The sequence below is a fragment of the Dromaius novaehollandiae genome, chromosome 3, assembly GCF_036370855.1.
Source record: "Dromaius novaehollandiae isolate bDroNov1 chromosome 3, bDroNov1.hap1, whole genome shotgun sequence".
Lineage (NCBI taxonomy): Eukaryota > Metazoa > Chordata > Aves > Casuariiformes > Dromaiidae > Dromaius > Dromaius novaehollandiae.
In genome coordinates this window covers 103476940-103497472 of record NC_088100.1, presented here as the reverse complement: position 1 = coordinate 103497472, position 20533 = coordinate 103476940, and the positions used below count along the sequence as shown (strand labels likewise).

Here is a 20533-nt window from a genome sequence, read left to right as displayed (position 1 = left end):
ACCAAGAAGGATTATGGAAGTGTTTTATAGTAAGTCGCACAGTAAAAGCCAATCGCACAAGCCAGCAAGCAGCTCAATTAAAATGACATCTTGCTAAGCTGCTCTGCACAAGCTGCTCTGCACAAGTCAGCCTTTGAATGAAGGCTCACAGAGGGCTACAGTAGCAGGCTGTGCTTTTTTTGGTATCCAAGCAACGCTGCTAAGCCTGTCAGCACACAAATTACAATCAGCACCTTACATCAAGAGGTAGAGAAGGGAACCAGAGAGAAACATGCACACACTGGGATGCTCAGCTCAGGCATGTTTGAAAAGATTGATTTGACACTCAGGAGAGGGAATGGAGGGAAATAGCATCTCTTATCTGGTAACTGTCTGACCTCGGAAACCAAATCACAGGCCTCACTATGTCTGCATATGGAGGCTGATACTGAATACCAAAATCTGAGGGCTGAAAAAAATATATATATAATATTATATTTATATAAAATATTTATATTATATATATATAAAAAAATATAAAATCAGCAAACTTTACCAGGCACTGTTAGAAAGATTTCCCCCCCAGAAATCCACTTTGTGCACATGCAGCATGACACCGCCAGGCTCTGCAAGGGCAGAGGCAGCATACAGGTCACTTCCAAAGCACGTGTATTCTGATGGTCCACACGCTTACCACTGCTACACACTTTGTGTACTCACACCCCACAAGCAAAAACTTCAGGTTTTATATGGGGGGTGCAGGGGGAGCTTTTAACTTCCTTTACATGAACCTGTTACTGGCCTACCACCCCAGTAGATACACACTATTCTTACACAAAAGACTTTGAAGACAACTAGGAATCATGGAAAAAAGACAGGCCTGCCCCATTCCCTCCCCTGCTTAAGCCTTTTCCTCAGGAATTCTCAAAAAGCTTTCATAAACATTTTTCAAAATTAGCACCTAGAGACAGAAAGACCCAGCCAAATCTTTAAAAATCCATTGCCAAGGAAACTTCAGATCACATCAAATGTTACAATCCAGAAGTTTCAGTTATTCTATTGCTCCCTCCACTCCCAAAAGAACAAAAAAAAAAAAAAAGACCCACAAGTCTGAGGCAGGTAGATACTTCTCAGAGAAAAATCTTTCCTGAAAGTGCCATTTTTTCTTCTTTGAAATGAAAATAGTCAAAACTTTTTGACCAGCAAGAATACGCTTAGGTGACTGTGGTTACCTGTATGACCACAAATAAATCCACTTTTGGCATGGTGTGTGGAATAATCAGTTCCATACTAGAAATAAGCTACTAAAAGCCACGGACACTTTGTGTACTGCAGAGCAGCAGCATCTCCACCTGGGGATTATATTTCTCACCACACTTTGGTCCCCGAATAGCATGGGACACAATTCTGACACAAAGCTAAGCGTGACACACCATAGACATCACTTCTGTTTCTGGGAGGCCATCAGTTTTTGCCTCTCCTGTTGACCCCCCAAGCCCTTATGACCCCCAGAGAGATCCTGCCCTCCAGTAGAATACACATCTTTCCAGCATTTTCAAGAAGCTTTGTCAGTGAGCACTATATTTCAAGGATCACAGCTGAAGTCTACTCCCGATGCGCGGAGTGCCGAGTGCAGTTGAGAGCAGCATTTGGCATGTGCCACAGACCTCACAGTGCAGAGGGGACCGCATCCAGCATCGAGTCTCACATACCACACATAACAACCCTTGCTCGCTCAGCCCACGTTCCTCTTCCCATCCCACAGCAGCGTCTGCACTTCACATACTTGCAGCATAGCACCACAGCTTCTCTCAGGCTCAAATTCCCACCGGCAGAGCCAGCTGCCCTGACTGCTGTCAGGCCCTGGCACAGCAGGTCCCACAGCAGGAAGGAGGCGGAGGTGCTGCAGGGCAGCCGGCTAGCAGGCCCCAGCAGCAGCCCTCCCTCACGTGAGCCAATACACAGTGCTGCCGGCCACGCTCCCTTGGTTCTTCCTCCTGGCCTGAGCTACGAGAGGGGGCAGCAGCAGCAAGCAAAGCACAGCAGAGACTCCAAAAGCTGTTTTGTTTTTTAAACCACACGTGGTCATGTGTGTATACACATGGGGTATACAATTGCTCTCCGTTGTGTTTTAGGATGGCACAGGTTAATTTGGCTTCCTGATCCTCTGGTGCTCTCACTGCATGCCAGCCTTTAAATGAAAATATTCTTGGCTTCTCTGGGCTTGCGTAGGTAACAAACATTATTCTGCTTAAGTGTTTAACTATAATATGAATGTTTCTGTACAAAGCACAGGTGTGGGCTTCGAGACAAAACCAGTAACAGGACTTGGCTGTGCAAGCATTAGACAAACACAGTACAGAACTTAAGTTTCACAGGCTGTTAACAAGCTGTGACAATGACTGGCACAGAAAAACTAAAGAAGGGAGCAGGAACTGTGTAGGCAGATACTTAGCTGGGCACTCTGGGTCAAATCCTCACATGATGCAAATTACCAGGGCAGGAGGCAAAGTCAGCATTGCTGGACTTAATGTCAATTGACGCTTGTGAACTTGCACACATAGCACCAAAGTTCCTACTCACAAACCTAGTTGATTCGGCAACTTGTTGATCAAGACCTTGGCGACTCTCTAAGCTGTTTATGCTCACCTTGAGCTGTGAACATCTCGAACAGCATCCAGCAAAGGTGATGATATATTAAACAGTGCTCCAGTGGAACAAGACACAAACATGTGAAAGGATACATCCCCAGGATAACTGCTTCAAGGCATTTGATAGGTAAGGACTCCCTGGTCATTTCTCTTGCTGTCTCCATTAACCTAGGATGGAAACAAAAAGGTTTTCAGTCCTTTCAGTCAGAGCAGTCAACAGGAATCAAATGGTCCTCACTGACACCAAAAACCAGAAACCTCTGGTTCTCATCTTAACAAGTGACAGTGAACATGATTCTCCTCTTCAGTGACTTGCCAGAGCCCTGTTGACTTCTGGAGGATGACTGCAAAAATAAACGGGAGTTTGGGCATCCCAGTACCTTCCATGCCTCGACAAAGGGTTGGAAAAATGCAGTGCTCTCTGCCCTCCTCAGGAACTCCATATGAGCATCACCCCTGGACTACAACACAACACCTTGCTGAGCTGCAAGATGATAGCTGTGCAAGCTCACACATCAGGACCAATTTAGCGCATTTCTAAAACACCCTGTCTCTCCTCTAGAAAAAACAGAGGAGGGGAAGGTTACATGACCAAGTCCCTCCCTCCCCCTTGAGCCTATGGCTATAGGTGCAGACAGGATACAGTAATTTAAAATAGAGCTAGTGGTTTTTACTGAAGTCTACTCTGCAGAAAGCTCTAACAGCACACGCACTGCACATCACTGCAAACTGGGCTATCGCCTTGCCACTGCTGCCCCTTTCCAACAGACAAGGAAAATGGTAAAAAAGAATTCAGGATTTCCTACAGGAATGCAGAAAACCACATATCCCCAAGATCCTGGCAAATCCACAAAGTTTAGTTACAATCTGGGCCCTGTCTTTGAAGTAGCCTTAGCTGGCAGGGACAACATTGTGACAAGAAACTAGCAATCTGATCTCAGCTCAGCTGAAAAAGGGCTGTCTTGCTAGACCTCTGACACTGTACCATCAGCCATGAAGGACCCCTATTCCTTTTTATAAAACAAAAAAAACTAACACACACACACAACCAAAATAAAAAAAAGTAGACAGCTGCACACCAACATACCATACACACACACACACACCCTCTGGAAGGGGACAGAAAAAGAGGCCAAAGGAAGGAGTCACATTTAATGGTAACCAAAAAGCTAAAAACCAAAACAAAGGGTGAGTTTCATTTTGAACTCTTTTCTAACCCTACCTTTTCCCCAAAAATAACTTTGTAAAGAGATCCCTGCACTAAGGAAACATTATATTAAGTGATAAAAATCTTTGTACTACAGGTGATAAAATACACCTCATACCATTACAGTTCTGTTTTTCTCCAATAGTTCACCTATCTTACGCATTTTAAGCCTTATATTCAGTGCAAATGGCAATACAGCTTGCTGCATTATTACTGCCTGCCACAGTGATTCTGTACCCAGTTTATCCAAGTTGGGAATTATCTTTTCATTTGTAAACAACAGCCCTTTACACTCTGCCTGCAGTGCAGAAGACAAATTGGAGCTAGCTGGCCTCCTACACGCTCACAGTCAGCAGCAGAAATCTCCCCAAGGGAAGCAAGTAACAACAGTGGCAAGCGCGCACACAATGGGGCCCCTTCATTCCCCCCACAGCGGCTCCTTCGTGCTAGTCAGAGCAATAGCTGCTGCAAAATCTCATGTCAGTCAGGAAGAGCAGTACGTGAAGAAAATTCACAGGAGACATCCACAAACAACAAGATCTACTGAATTTCTAACTTTTAGCATCAGGAAAAAAACGTCACAGTTCTAAGTGTGGCAGAGCACTGTATCAGAGGCAGGGAAAAGCTTAAGTTGCAGAGTTTCACGCCATTTAGTAGGGTGAAAGGTACCAACAGGAGATAAAGGAGCTACAAAACAGCAGAGCAGCTACTGTTATCTTGAATCTTATCAATACAAGTTTGTTTCGCCAGCAAAAGCACTTCTACCACATGCTGGATATAGCAACAGATCTCTAACGTTCTCCCTTTGTGTGAGAAAGCCGCAGCAGATGTTCAAACGCCTTCTTGAGTCTATTGTCTGGCAATGGTATGAGCCAATTTTTCTTTACAGCTCCATCAGGGTTCCTTAATAACATGGTGTGTGCAAACAGTATTTTTTTCTTCCATGTTATTCAGTTGCATAATTCCCACATGACTGCTTCTATTGCACTCTTTTACTGCAACTGATTATCCATTATATCTGCAGTCACAGAATTTGTTCATCTTTACAGAATAGCTTCTGAGCTGTAATTTCTCAAAGCACCTAGAATCTACCCAAACATCACTTTTTGCTAGAACCACAGAGGTTGGAAGGGACCTCTGGAGATCATCTGGTCCAATCCCCCTGCTCAAGCAGGGTCACCTGGAGCACATTTCCCAGGACCCTGTCCAGACAGCTTTTGAATATCTCCAAGGATGGAGACTCCAAGAACTCTCAGGGCAATCTGCTCCAGTGCTCTGTCACCCTCACAGTAAGGGGTTTTTCCCTTGTGTTCAGACAGAACTTCCCATGTTTCCGTTTGTGTCCGTTGCCTCTCATCCTATTGCTGGGCATCACTGAAAAGAGTCTGGCCCCAACTTCTTTACACCCTCCCTTCAGATACTCATACACACTGATAAGATCCCCCCTCAGTCTTCTCTTCTGCAGGCTGAAGAGTCCCAGCTCTCTCAGCCTTTCCTCATATTAGAGATGCTCCAGCCCCTTCATCACCTTAGTAGCCCTTCACTGGACTCGCTCCAGTAGCTCCATGTCTCTCTTGTATTGGGGAGCCTAGAGCTGGACAGAGTAATACAGGTGTGGCCTAAGCAAGGCTTAATACAGGGGGAGGATCACCTCCCTTGACCAATAGGTCCAGTCATAGGTCCAGCTGATCAATTCGCAATCAACTAGAAGGAACAGCCCAACTCCACACTTACTTAGATCCTTCCCAGTTACTTTGCACAGGACAGAGATTTGTTCCTCATTTGTGGCTCAAATCTGTGTCCTAGCACAGAAGCTTGTAGAGAGTTCATAGCTCATTGTAAAGCCAGTAACAAGAGTTTGTTAGTGTTTAATAGCTATAGACATCAATAAATACCCAAAAATATATTTTTTCAGAAGCTCTTACAGCATCTGCACTTAGGAGTTTTAAAGAATGACAATTTCAGTTAAAGGTGTGTAGAGGACCGGTTCTCTACATGCGGTTTTGTCTCGACATTGCTGCTGCTGCTGCAAAGCCCCTGCTGCCAAGGTGTGTCGGGCAATGCCGCGCCGGCGCCCCCGCCAGCCGTCCACGAGGTAAACAACCTCGCGCACCTGCACGAGGTAAAAAGGGCATGAAAAGGGCAGAAGGTCATCTCTAGGGCACAAACCGCACCTACTCATTTGCCATCTGCGCATGAGCAGGAGCCCCCCAGATGCCCCAGCCCGTTTCTGGAAGGTTCCGAGAGGGCGGACTGCGCATGACAGCTAATCTGCATGGGAAGCGAGGAAGCACCTCCCAGAGGTGGGGCAAGAACCTATAAAAACTGCAGACTGTGTGACTGGGGGCGGGCGGGGGGCTTGCTTGCAACAGCTGAAGAACTCTAGTCAGCGGAACCAGACAGGAGCTTCCCGCCTCTGCCCCCCTGCCGCCGCCGACACTCCCAGGAGAAGACGACCAACGGGACGCTGCTGGATCCACAGGTGGTGATATCTATCTTTCTCTCGCTCTCTTCCCCTTCTCTTTTTCCTAAACGTGTGACACGAGACGTGTCTAGTTAGTTGATTCCATTTTGCCTTAATAAATGTTAAAACTGGTTGGCTGGTGTCATTTTCACCTTAATTCAGTCCAAGGGCATCACGAACTTAGTCGTTGGTCTTAAGGGGAGGGAGGTCGTCCTAAACGACTCCCTTCGGGCTGCGACAAGGTTTTTTTTTTTTTTTTTTTTTTTTTAATCAGAATGGTTGCACCAGCAAAAATTGTAATGCAGTTTTTGCCAGCATGACCCTGTATGGGAAGGAAAAATAGAGCTAACAGTGAATGTTTGAAACACTCATACCACATATATACACATATTACGTGTAGACCAGCAGAACTCCACACAGTGAACTTTACCTCTCTAATATAAAAGGTACATCACTAAGACTATGCTAAGGACATTGTCCTAGGACAAGATACCTGTATATTATACTGGCAAAGCACTCTCAAAGGGGAGCTACACCTGTAATTCTGAATTTTGTGCAAGTACAGCAAACCCAGGCAAGGTAACATCCATTTTCAGAAGCAGTTTGCCAGTACAATAGGGACAACACAGTTTGTTTGATGACATCTCTACTACCCTGACTTACAAAGCTATGTCGACAGAAATCTAACATTTTCAAAAGTGTTATCTCCAGTCTAGAAAAATCCAAAGGGTGTCTGGCAGTCCAGATGCAAGCTGATAGCTAACAGTGACTTTCTCAACAGAGATTTTAAATATTGAATCATGTCAAGCCCGTCTCCCTTAATGTTATGAGTCACCTATAGATAATTTACGTTCTTCTTCCTAAGCCCAGTCAGGCATTTTTATTCCTTTATGGATCACACTGACACTGATAGTAAATCCCCATAATATCTAGTCCTCCCTCCATAATAGAAATGCTCATTAATATGCCCCAGCTGTTTTAGGACACTTTCACATGAATTTATGAATATTCAATTTCCATCTAGAACCCAACTTGTTTGTGTCCAGACATTGGCTGCCTTTCTTCAAAAGAGCAAAGATACTGTAACACTTTCATTAGCTCCAAGCCTTTATAATACCAAATAAGCAATATGTTTAATATCAATAAACCGAGGATCTTGGAACAACCTCCACTGCCAAGAGTCAGGAGAAACTGAAGGCACTCAGCATCTTGCTGGATTGACTTGCTAACACAAACTTGGTCATGTAGGTGCACTGCTGTGTTATTCAACCAGCAAGAGTGAGAAATCCTACACTCTTCCTGCACTGTTCCCTAGGCTGGGATCAAGGCCTTGGCTAGTAACAAGAGCAACAAATGACAGAGGCTCTTGGCAGCATTTGGAGGAGCTCTGGCATTCTTGCTCCCAGCGCACTTCTCTCCTAGACTACAGTGAGGTTTGCTGAGGATGCTGGAACAGTGCTCTCGTTTCACTCTTCTCCCGCCCCATATATTGCTTATTGCTCAGCAGCATGCACGGCCATTCACACACCACAGCAGATTTGTCAGCAGTAACCCTTGTTGTCTCAGCACAAGAAGCCTGTTGTTATTGTGCTAGAAGTTATAAAACATCTTCCAGACAAACTCCTCCAGCTTATGGTTCTTATGCCAGGTGCCAGCACAGAACAAAGTGGCTCAAAGACACAGTTCAGATTTCTTGCAAAACAGGACACCTCCCAGGAGAAGAAAAAAAAAAGTTGCAGGTGTGGGTGTTTCTTAAACTCTGATGAAAAATGGACTAGCAGGGGGAGGAAAAAAATCACCAAGAACAACTGCATAAGGAAATATCCTCAGCTGGTGCAAACAGACAGCCATATATCTCAGCTCAGACCCAAGATGATATAGGAAGGCCTTTAAGAACCTACAGAGAGACCTGTGGTATTCCGTTTCACAGCTGGGGATAACGGGCAGCATAAGCTCTCCAGCCCTATTGCAGTATAACAGATTTAAGTACGCTCTTAACAGCTTCACTGCTTTTAGCACTCCTGGTAACTTCTGATCCACTAGGCCAAGGAGCAAACAAGCACAGGAAAAAAATAATGGATTTAATGCTGTGCATGTCCAACATACGCCAGGTGGAGGCAACTGTACCTGACACTGCCAGCACAGCCACTAGACATTAGACCATTTTCAAGTGCACTCTCAGTAACTCTCCAGAAGTCACATCACCACATGCAGTCACTCAGAGAAGTCCCTACAGGAACACAACAAGGAGAGAAGTCAAATAAGAGTTCCCAAGCTACAAATACTAAGGCAGGTAAACAGGGGAAATGTGACCACTTAGAAGAGGATCCAAAGGCACAGGTGCATCTCTAGAGGTAAGCATTACATCAGTTCACTTTGAGGAAGAAGTACAGTCCTCTTAAGCCAGACCTTTACCAAGCTCAGGAGAATGTGAACCTTTCAAGCTGTGAATTCTGAACAAAATCCATTTTCATCCTCCGTTTCCTTGGAAAAGGGTAATGGGAAAAAATTTAAAAATGAGTGACCAGCCTGAAAATTGCTTTAAGCTTCTATAAACCCATCCATCATTCAAAGCACGAGATTTCTTCTAAAAAAGTTCCACCCGGCAGTCAGTGAAAACTACATAAAGAAAAGGAGTGTGAAAGACTGCTGTCAGCAAGGTGAAAACCTGAAGTCTAGAGCTGTGATGGGAACTGGAATTTACAGTGACAGACCATTAGATTAACAACAGACAGCTGGGGAGAAAGAGAGACAGCACAAACCACAGGAGTAATTACACTCTGCTTATCTAAATATCCCCCTAAATGAAAGCATGATGTTGTCAGCATCACTTTCTGCCCTAATCTGCTAAGTTACTGGGTCCTGTTAAAGTGCTGTCATAATTATGATGCAGTTCTTACATGCAAGGGATCCCAACTCTGGTGCCAGGCTCCCTTCACACGCATTCATACTTGTATTGCACATTTCATTGTCAACCAAAGCATGAATCAACCACGTGGAAGAAGCGGCAAGATGAGCAGCAAGAGAAGCAAGGCCACAGCCTTAAATGATTCATCATGATCCTCCAGGGGAAAGGACTGAGCCCAAGACAAGACCAAAACCCCTGTAGCATTTTGCACAGTTGATCTCTTCCTATCATCAGCAAAGGGCATTATACCACAACTAGAGCATCAGCACTTACACAGTTTCCATAAAAACACCCTGGTGCTCCCAACCAAACACCAACAGGCAGAGACAGTTTTTCCAACGATGTATGTTCAGCTCTGGCCTGCAGCTATGCAGGTGTTCCCACGGGGTTGCTGACGGTGACCAGCTCTTCCACTTGCTGGCTTTCAGTGGGTCCATTTGCCACCTGGCAGCAGGAAGGGACCCTCCTTGCAAAGGCAGTAATACGTACAGTTTGGCCTTGCCAAGGCAGCCTGTGGCATGGGTGAGACAGCCCTCCCATGCCATAGCGCTACCTTGCTTCATGCCAGCTGACTGCCTTCACTGTTTATCTGGGACATAGGACACTAGACCACTTCTAGAGACACTTACCCACTTAGAGGCCTGGTTTTTCTAATCTCAAAGAACTGAGTTCCTGTGTGATTGTATCTGAATTTTATCTGTTAAGGGAAAGCAACGTAAGAAACAGTCAGACAATAAAATAAAGCTCAAAAGGTGAATTTCAGTTCTGATTTCCTACTGAAAAATAAAACAAGCAGTAAAAGCTATTAATTCTCACCATAGAGATGAAACACTAGCATGTGAAACAAAGTTATGTGTTTTGCCTTTACATTAAAAAAAAAACAAACCAACCAGCATTAGGTGGAAAGTCAGGCAAAAAGGGTCATTAGTCTAATACTAATTATAACATACTAACACTAATTCAGCTTGGCATTCGACAGAGGAAAAGAGAATTCATAACTAAGTCCCATTCTCTATTTGGTTACGCCAGAGTTTTAAAAAAGTCTCCTCTTCAGGCAAGAGAAAGCATTTATAGTCTACCCAAACCAATCAACATCATTCATCATTTGAAAGAACTTGCTTTCTTTATTAATTTTAAACTCAGTCAGACACATAGACCAACAGCACAGCAGATGCATCCATTTACATCTAGGAACTATAAATCATTCTCTAAAAAAATACAATGCCCTTAAAATGTAAATAACTAGTGCAACACAAGGGCATCAGTTAATGATACAAGCACAGGTGAAAAGTTCATCACAAAGGATGCCAGAGGACAGACAACCCATCAACCAAACGTCAGCACCACTTGACTAGGAGTACAAGCTAACACACAGCAGCAGCATTAGCACAAGCAGCCTCCTCCCTGCTCTGCAAGCATAGCTGTTCAAGTAGCAACGCAGTAAACCAGACCAGAGAACAGATCCACTAGGAAAAAGTTGGGGGGGAGGGGGTCAAGCCCATGCACTTACTTTTGCTGGGTTACTTTTCCAGCTGAATCAGTTCCCAGCACAGCCATGGTAACATTTATGCTAGCAGAATTGAGGTGGCAGTACCAGGGCAGAAGTGGGCAACTCTGCAGAGGCAAAGGGTGCCTAGCAAGGCATAAATAGCACAGCTGCTGACTGTATAGCTACGGCCTAAATAAACCTCCAAATCATAGCAGGCACCTGGATGTTCAGAAATGACCTCAACTGGACTTCAGATTTCTCCAGAAATAACATCTTCCTTCTTGCCTGCCTCTGAAGCTTAGTTCATGAGGCCCCTTCACAGAGCGCTCTGAACAAAATATATAGCCTCTTTCAGCCCTCAAAGGAAACCAAGACCCTGTTCCCCAACCCCAGACTTTGAAGCCTTTTGAATACAGATCTAAAACCAATGTCTAAGGCTTGTTTCTACTCCTGTTTCTACTGCCTACCAGAGTACAGGGTTTCAAGACCCCTGTGAAAGAAATGAATTTAAGCTCCACAGGACAGGGTCTCCAGCACACCACTCCTCCCCATGATGAACAAGCTGAGCAGCAAGCCTCTTGTCCTTCCTGAGTGGCCAACACGCAGCAGAGAAATGCCTCATCCAGCACTAGCCATCTGCAGGGCAGGCTGGCTCCAGCCTTCTTCCCAGGGTCAGCTGCTGGCACTTTGATCCCAACTACCACTCTGGCAAGCAAAAGGCTCCTGCAGTTTTTGGATGCTCTTCCATCAGCCACCCATATCTTTTCCTAATACCGACCAGGACTTCGCTCATTCTTCCATCCACTGCTCCCCCCTACAAGCCCCCCTAAAAAAAAGTGGAGGGAGGCAGGGAAAGTTTAGAGAAAGGTAAACAGAAGAGCAGCCAGTGCAGCATTTGAGCCAGAAATCATTTCCTTTGACATTACCTGTAAGCAATGGAAGCACTCTGGTATTAAGCTTGGAGAAGCAATGCAGCTGTGGCAGCAGGGAGTGGGGAGGCTGGATAGACAAGGCACAGCTCTGATTAAACTCTCAAATGAGTTGGGACATTTAAAAGTAGACCTCCCTTGTTATCTGCTCTGCCTCTTCAAACACGCAGCTTCTCCCAGAGGCTGGCTGCTCAGTCTCAGGGTGGAACGGAGGCCTCTCCTCCAAGACCTCTCTCTCCTCCCTCCCACTGTTCTTGCTTTCTCATGGAGAGTGCAAGGCTTCTTATGTGCTTCAGAAGGGGCTCAAAAATGAGGGGAAAAAAGGAAAGCCCCAGTCAGTTTCATCCACCCTGTGTTACGGGCAAGACTGCCCAACTCCAGAGCCAGGATAGCTGACTATGCCCCTCCTACCAAGCATCCCTTGCAAGCTAGGAATATAACCAGCAAGTTCAGTCCTCAGGGAGCCCTTAAGGACCGCCAGTGCAGAGGGAGAAAGGGCTTGCAACAACAGTAGCTCTCCCTCAGTTGCTTTACGAGGAGATGCCATAATATTCCTCCAGGCACCACAATCTGATCATAACAGCCTCATAAACCAACTTCAAAATGAACATTTCTATAATAATAGAGATGTCACTTCAGTTAAACTCTTCAGTATCATTTAAAGGTAATTACACAGCACAGAGGATTGCTGTGACAAGCTCAGTGCTGTAGATGCTACCACAAAGCTTTAGCTGTGCTGACAGAGGAGCCTTCTCACTCCTGGACAAAGCCCAGCCCTTGCAACTGGTCGATCAGTGCTTCAGTAAATCCCCCGTTAATTCTTTCGGCTGAACTCCACGCTGGGCACAAGGCAGCCGTCTCTCTGGAGGCCATGCACTCAAGAAGGATACTGCAGCATCTTCATGTAGGTCTGTATTGCCTGAAGCCATTCTGGGATAGACATGGAGAGCTTGTAGTTTGGCACTGGTGGCACTGAAGGCTGGACACAAAGAAAAATAAAGAGGTTAGACGGTTACAGCTCCAGAAGCGCAGGTAAGTGATTTTCTTGGGCAGAGGCATGTGCTTAGTGCAATACAACATAGCAGCACAGATGGCTCAAACCCCACATGAACTCGAGCAACAGACAAAATCACCCCGCTTCCAATATGGGCTGTCTGTGCACTGAGCTAGCCTGATTTCCACTGGAATGACGAGAGCAGGACAGGCCACAGCTTCCATGAGGAGCACAGCTGCCGATGTTCCTTGAACATCACCCTAGTGTGACGGGCAAGCTAGCACAGAAGCCAAATGCTTTGTATTTTTTCCCCTAGTACAAAATAATTCAGAAGAGAAGAGTCCCACCCAGTGCTGGCTTTGTCATCCTCCCCCTTCCACCCTCCCAAAAATTCATTTCAATTCTAATTTTTTGTTTCCTCAGCTATGAAGGAAAGAGATAAAAGAAGAGAAGAGTCTTGGACAGTATAATTTTTCAGCTGCTGCTATGAACAGCATGCTCACCAGCCACAACAGGCTGCCACAAACCCAAGCTAAGGCTGCCAAACCAGGGATGATGTGGCAGCTGGACAATCACCTGGGACCCAGATATTTAATGATATTAAGACATGTAAAGATATAGGCTGGCACCTCAATGTGATTTTTCAAAAATCCCATAAGACATCTGCTTATGCCTAAGTACCTTAAGCCTGGCCCTCAATCCATATTTAATCCTCAAAGCTAGGTGGCTCCTTAGCATACAACCTCACAAGGAAGGAGCAGTGCCTTGCTGTAAGCACCCTTATTTTAGGGGTAAGGCTGCAAAATACACGGTCAGCATATGTCAAAGTAGGCAGTATGGCTGGGGGTGAAGCAATAAAACCAAAGCCCCAGGAGGAATACCACAGCAGTAGCCAGTACTACTTGGTCTCATGAGCTTGCAAACCAATGGGCCATCTAACCCCAGTGAGCTTACTACATTTACTGCTACAAATACTATAGCACTTTTGTTTTCTGTCAAAGCAGCCACAGCTTATTCCCAAAGTCCTTCAGAAATGGGGATAAACTAGCCCTAAGCTTCAATTTGCAGATTATGAAATGAAAACCACCGCTCTAAAGTCACTAAGTCAACCATTACAGGTAAGACAAAAAAGCAAGTTCGCATACTGTAGAGCTGTCTCCATTACACAGACTTTCCTGTGCAGAATCCCACCTCACAAACAGTGAGGGGTTTTGGTTTTGCTTTCAGAGAACTAAGTACCTATAATCCCAAGGAGATCCAAACCCAATGTTTTAGATACCTACTACAGGCAGACAGTAAATAGGTGTCAGAGAAGGGGAAAACAAAACAGACAGACCCTCCTGTACTATTGGCATACAGAAAAATATTTTAAATGGAGACAGATGGCCGGGCCTCCGACACGCATCATCACTAACACCACGAGAGATGAAAAACTAGTAGTTCTGCACACATGGGTTTTCAGTGGTAACAAGTGGAGGTTATTAGCAAGATCCATTACTGTTTCTTAATTGCTGTTTCCACAAATGAACTCTTCAGAGGTAATTTTTCAGTTTCACAATTTCCCTCCTCTCCCCCCACCCTCAGTCTCTCTGATTTGGGTGAAATAAACATTCACCTGTCATTCTTGGTGCTGGGAAAGGGCTGTACTAACACACCAGATGGGGCTCAAGCTTCACAAACAGCAAGTAGTTGAAAGAGTGAGTTAAGGTAGGTTTTACCAGATCCTTCCAGACAGTTATTCCTGTTGCTGTTACGCTGATACAAACATTCCCTTGTTTTAATGGCAAAAATCTGTGTGTCTGCATTACACATACATCATACAGCACACCAAAGCACTGGGAACCGCCCTCCCTCCAAAATAACAGGAGACCTGGGCTGCAGAAGAACTTTTAGGAGGATATTACTCATTATCCTTATCTAATCCTCCGCAAAATCGACCCGTGCTTGCTCAACTGTGGGGCGCGACAGCATCCCTCAAGGACCGTATCACTGCATGACACAGCCCTCACTATGACATGCTGCAGGCGCACTCACTACGAGGGCTGTGTTTGGGCTTGAGCATCTGGTTCTGAAATCTTTTGTTTCCGAGTATTTCTCACACGTGTAGGAAGCAGAGTTGGAACAGGATCACTGAACTAGCTTCAGGAGCTTGCAGGTCATCTCAGATGCAGACGAAGTGACTCTAGAAAGCTCCACTTCGAGGCAGCCTGGTAGTTTCAAGCACAAACAAGACAATCAGTTATGTGAGTGCCGAACATTAGGTCTGCCTCGAACACACTGAAGCCAGAAAATCCAAGCCAGAAACAGTCGTGACTTGAACCACAGCGCAGAGCCCCTCTCCAGCCTAGAAATGTACAGGGGTCGTGATTCGAGTACTTTCAGCTCTTACCTACTCCATCAGGAGCAGAAAGCACTCAGCATGTCCCAGGAGCTGCTCTACACCTTCAAGGACTGGGCACAGCGAAGGACGTGATAGTTATCAGTTTGCTATTTAAAGGTTCACCTTCACTTTGCAGCAGCAGTCCCCCGCGCACAGGATAGGAAGGCAGGAGGGGTAGTGCTCAGGGGAAGGTGGCCCTGTGGAGGCTGGCAGGGGCAAGGCTCTGGGCACAGCTCAGACTCAGGCTCTGCTGAGGCTCTGCCCCATTTCCATCTCTCAGCCCCACAGGGGCTGCCTCCTCTCCAGCCTGTGGGTCACTGAGGCCGAGGGCACCGCCAGCAGCACCAGACATCTCCCTGCCCTGCTCCACGATTCCTCGGCAGTCACTCTTCCCGCCAGTGCTACAGGCTAGACGAACCCTCCTTTGGGCAGTCACGCAGTAAAAGGATTTGTAGCCTTGTATGGTCCAACTCCTCGCAGCTATAAAAGAAATTTTCGAGCTTGTTTGATGCAACGCACACAGCAAAGTGCTGCTGGCTGAAAGCCTCTTACAAAAGACTGCAGAGAGATTAGCTGGAGTACACAGGCTTAATGACGAGACAGCCAGCTCTTCCAGACCTCCCTCTGAGACCACCCAGCTGCCAGGAGGGAGCACTGAGCAAAGCAAACAAGATGGAGAAGAGCGCCAAGGCCGAGCAAGCTAGCTGCTCTCGGGCACTGCCCAAACGCTGCGGCTGGCGCACATAAGAGGGAGGAAGGGGTCCCCCTTCACGCAGAGCCCCGACAAACTATCGCCTTCGCACATCTGTGACTCGCTTCCCCGCTCCTCTCAAAGGCTGGCTTCGAGGATAAGCTCACCGCTGACCGGGGAACGCTCGGGTAAGCAGAATGACGGCTTTCTAATGGCTTGAGCGTATCCCATCATCTATTTGTTAAAGTTACCTTAACAGATCTGCCAAGCGAAGAGGCCCAAGTTTCTTCAGATTTTCAGTTTGCAGGGGAAGAACTGACAACACTGGTCTCTTCTTGTGCCGGGCAATTTACTGCTCTCCTCATTGAGGCACCAGGTAGGGAATGCTCGGCAGTGCACAGCTAGCCAGGCCAGAGAAGCCAAATGGTGCAGAGCCATTCACACTCCATCCAAACAAAACTTATTTTTTCCCCCCAAACCCTCCTAGAAATATTACCAAGGCAGCTCTCCACAGGCCAGCCTATACCATCTGCACACTTACTTCATAAGTTTCTCTGGTAAAACACCTAGGATCACTTATTCCTGGAAACAGCCCCGCCAAATTGCCTGGGTGATTAGGTTGGCCCATGTAGTCCAAGTGAGTCCTTGAGAGCACTGATGCGACTCAATTCCCTACGGTTTGCTTAGGGCAGTGAACTAGTACCGCTCAAGGCTGCGACACTTTAGATTAACATTGCCTAGTACATTTACTGCTACACAAATATTTAGGGTACAGCTCCACAAACATTAGATCCTCAGCATGCATTGGGGCTGCTCTGATCCCACCACCCCTCCCATTCTCCCTACCACACCACAGTGACTTCAGGGAGGCACCAGCCAAATCTAACCCTGAGGAAAAACAAAAACAGATCCACGTCTTGATCAGCTGCCCAAGAGCTCTGAAAGCACGAGCAAAAAGGGCAGGGGGAGACCACGCAGCCAAAGGGTGAGCTGCAGGCCCCCACAGCAGGCCACTAAGGGGCTGCACAGATCTCACCTCCTCTCGATTCACAACTGCAACTAGCAGCCAAGCTCAGCTGCAGGAGGACGGATCCTGGGCACCCAGTCAGCAGAGATGAGGAACTAGTGCGGCAAAATTTATACCTACAAGCTAAAGAAAGCACAAGGCTGTCTGTTACAGCTCCAACACGATGAGACTAGAGCCCCTTGGCCATTGGTACACATCACGAAACAGCAGCGTGCAGTCGGCAAGAGTTTGCAGCGGGATGACAGAACTGCTGAGAGGAAATGCAGACACAGCATTACAGATCATGAATTTATAGAGCAAGTGAAATTCAGAGAGCAGACAGATTGAAAGACCTTGACCTTGTGTCAGTATTCCTAAGCAGAGACAACTCCAGAGACAGCAGAGCTACTGCAGTGCAAGAAGCAGATCTAAACATTTTATTAGAGCTGGAGACCATCCTATGGCTGGACTTACTCTGGTCTTAGCTCACCACAGACTTCCTGTGTGAACCTCATCTCATACAATTCCACTGTGTCATATCTAACAACTAGAAAGCCATTTTCTGCTAGCTCAACCTGCAAGTACTCTGTGTTACGTAGCATGAATGAAGCTGACACATTGGAGCCCTCAAAGTTGGTGACATTTAATTCATAAAGATCTACAAACATCTCCAAGGCCACAGGCTAGGTAAAGGATTGCACAGGTCTTCTAAACAGGGAACCTCCACCACTCCCAGAGCTCAAGCCAAAATCCCAAGATGGGGTATGCAACGAAGTGACCCTTTAGCAACTCTGAAATTTGCTCACTCTCAGCCAGATCAGCTATCTGGGAGGACACAGCTTTGTTTCCACATAAGCTGCATGTCTTCAGCCTACAGACTCCAGAGCAAGAGGGATGCAGCCCCACATTCCTGCAATCTGCATTTGTTCCAGTAATGACAACCTTGCTGATAAATCAAGAAGCTACTTACTACCCTGCATGTGTGATTGCTGGGACTAATACCACGATGATTACAGAAATCAATTGCAGCTTCCTGGGGGAGGGATGAAAACCGTCTCCCATCACTAGGGATTAAGAACAGATCATAACCAAAAACGGAGCAGCTGCACACGTGACCCTTTCGGCCTCTACCAACTACCGAAGCAAACAAACTAAAAGCTACCTTCTCAAACACAGGCACAAGCTAGCAGTTTCTCTCACTGCTCCAGACCGGTACTACTACCTATTTGCAGGGTGCAGCATAACCATAAATATGGGCCAGTTAAAAAGCTGTTCGTTCATTTAAAGGATAACTCTTCCCTCATATTTCTACTCTGGGCCAGAAGTGACTATCACCACTTTAGCAACCCACCACCACTTTGTAGGAAACGAAGCTACTCTTACCATTCACCCACCCCACTGAGCTTTGCTGGCTTTAATAAGGACCAAGCAGTCTTCAAACTACCCCATGACCTGCCAGGCCTCAGGCTTAGCCAGTAACAGCTAACCAGTCAGAGGAGAAACTGGGCCCTTGGGCCCTCAAAGAAGCTAATTCCTCTGCAATGGGGAGCTTGCTGCTTTCTAATGCTGGAAAAACACAGTACAATTCTTCTACATCAACTTCCACTGATCAGAAATTAGTCATTCAACCTTTGAAGAAGGAAGAGAATCTGAAGTCATCCAATGGCTTCACAGAGTAGACTTCAAAACATTATTCCTCCTACCCAGCTCCAGGACATGCAGCACAGAGTTAGCTTTGTGCTTCAACACCGAAAAAGACAACAGTCAGCAGTGCTCTTCTCAGCACTCAGCTACATTACCAGGTGGCTGCAGCATGCTAGCATTTGAGCAACAACCATCTCTCTCACCAGATGCTTTGTCAGTCACCACGAATATTGCAAGCAAGTCACATGCTTTGGAGCTGGAAAGCAAGGGAAGAAAACCAAGTCTCCAGCACGTGCATCGCTCTCTTGTAATACCAAGCAGATCTCAAGGCTGTTCAAACTAGCATAATCTGGTAATGCTGCTGAAAAAAGAAATCCTGCCCTCTCCCTGCCCCCAACAGTTCATATCCACCTTGTGCAAGTATGAGAAGAACCACATTAGGGAACTGAAAGCAACCCCAGCAAAAAATGATTATTCTTCAGCTGGACCAGCTCCCTCATCCAAACAAAGGCTGGTTCCCACACATGGGAAGAGGTAAGAGCAGAGAGGATAGAGATGCCCCTTTTGCATTTACAGTGAACTAAACAGACTACAGAACAGAGACAAAAATCCTTCTTAGCTTGCATCTTATTTGATAAGTGCCTTCACAAGACGACCTACTCAATACGCTGTCTACTACTCTGTGCACAGAGTTTACCCTTTCTAACCCAAGCAAAAGAACAGGCACATATTCCAGTGACAACCTGAAGTGTGAAAACATGACCCAGACCATCTCACCCCAGCGAGAAAAGGAATATGATCATACACCAACTTCAGCGATCACTTCAGATTAATGCTAGTGTGTTGGGAGGAGCGAATCAAGCTCGAAGCCTGCCAAAGCAGACAAATTAAAGACACTGTGATCAGTACTGCAGCAGCTGACACAGACACCAAGCAGAGCGGTGAAAAGCCTTGGAATATCAGCAGACAGGAGTATTTTATTTGCTGGGGAAAAAAAAAAAAAAAAGACAGACACTCAGGTCAAAAAAACCCATTCAGCAGCTTGTGCTGATAATGTATTCTATTAAGATGAAAATATCTGAAATGAAATGGAATCTTTCAATCTACTCAAGAGGTTTGAGTTCTAAATCCCATACGATGTTTCAGAAGCGAGGCTGTGTTTTAGAAAACGCTCGAGTTCTGCAGAACTGAGCGGATGTGCTTTGAATTGGATAAAGCACTTAATCAAAAAAAAAACTTAGGTATTAAATATTTTTCTGCTTTTTCCTCTCCTCAATAGACAAATAAAGCAGTTTTACTCCTCTTTCCTGCTCCCTGTTCATCCCCAGGATACCGGCTCCAGCTCCCGAGCACCCCACAGCAGCAGCCCCCCCAGTTTCACGCGCTTGCAAGCAGCACGCTTCAGCTCTCCTCCCGTCCCGGCAGTGGCCCGGGGCTCGGGGCCGGGGCGCTGGCGGTGCCGCGCACGGCGGGCGGCGGGGACTCACCCGGGCGAGGCGGGCGGCGCTGCGTATGGCCGCCGCCACGGCGCTGCCGTCGGGGTGCACCCGCTCCACGTGCCCCCACATGCGCTCCCACGTCTGCCCGTCCAGGGGGAAGCCGCTCTTGTTGACGAGGAAGAGCACCCCGCCGTCCCGGTCCTCCTCCTCCGAGCCGCCGCCGCCGCCCGCCGCCCGCGGCTGGGCGCTCCGCGAGCGGCCCACCGCCTTGGCGCCCGCCGCCCGCCGCGGGCCCCCGGGGGCGCCGCCGCCGCCGCCGTCCGCCGCGCCCGTCATGGCCCCGCGGCCATCCCCGGCGCGCCGCGGCGCCGCGGGGCCGGCTCCGCGCGGGGCTCCGCCTGCGCCCGGCAGGCAGCGGCGGGGACAGCGCGGTCACCCGGCGCCGCCGCCGCCCGCCCGCGGCCCGCCCCCACGGCCGCTACCGGCAACGCCCCCGGGGCAAACGCAGAACGCCCCCCCGGCAGCGCCGCTCACCATCGCCCCCGGCCGGGCCAGCCGGCGGCAGCGGCCGCGCTGCGGAGCGCACGGGCGTGGCGGACCGGGAGGGCTGGACTAGGAGAAGGGGCCCTTCCCCGCCCGGGGCCGGGCTAGGGGCGCCCCGTCCCGTCCCGTCCCGTCCCGTCCCGTCCCGTCCCGTCCCGCCCGGCCGCGGCTCAGCGCGGGCCCCGCCCCAGCCAGTCCCCCCGCACCTG

The 20533-nt window shown here is 47.5% G+C and overlaps 1 protein-coding gene across 2 annotated transcripts in view; it reads right to left on the bottom strand.

The window, feature by feature from the left end:
• VASH2 (vasohibin 2) overlaps nucleotides 1-20292 on the bottom strand; it is a 41914-nt gene extending 21622 nt beyond the window's left edge. Inside the window, exons 1-4 of one of the 2 annotated variants that reach the window (XM_026110619.2) lie at nucleotides 19830-20292; nucleotides 12518-12606; nucleotides 9839-9895; nucleotides 2724-2798 (exon numbers count right to left, since the gene is read on the bottom strand). In XM_026110619.2, coding sequence (XP_025966404.2) covers nucleotides 2724-2798; nucleotides 9839-9895; nucleotides 12518-12606; nucleotides 19830-20117 — 509 coding nt within the window. In that variant the 5' untranslated portion in view covers nucleotides 20118-20292. The remainder of the gene's footprint in view (nucleotides 1-2723; nucleotides 2799-9838; nucleotides 9896-12517; nucleotides 12607-19829) is intronic. The other variant, XM_026110620.2, reaches the window with a different exon arrangement.
• Nucleotides 20293-20533: the final 241 nt, after the last annotated feature.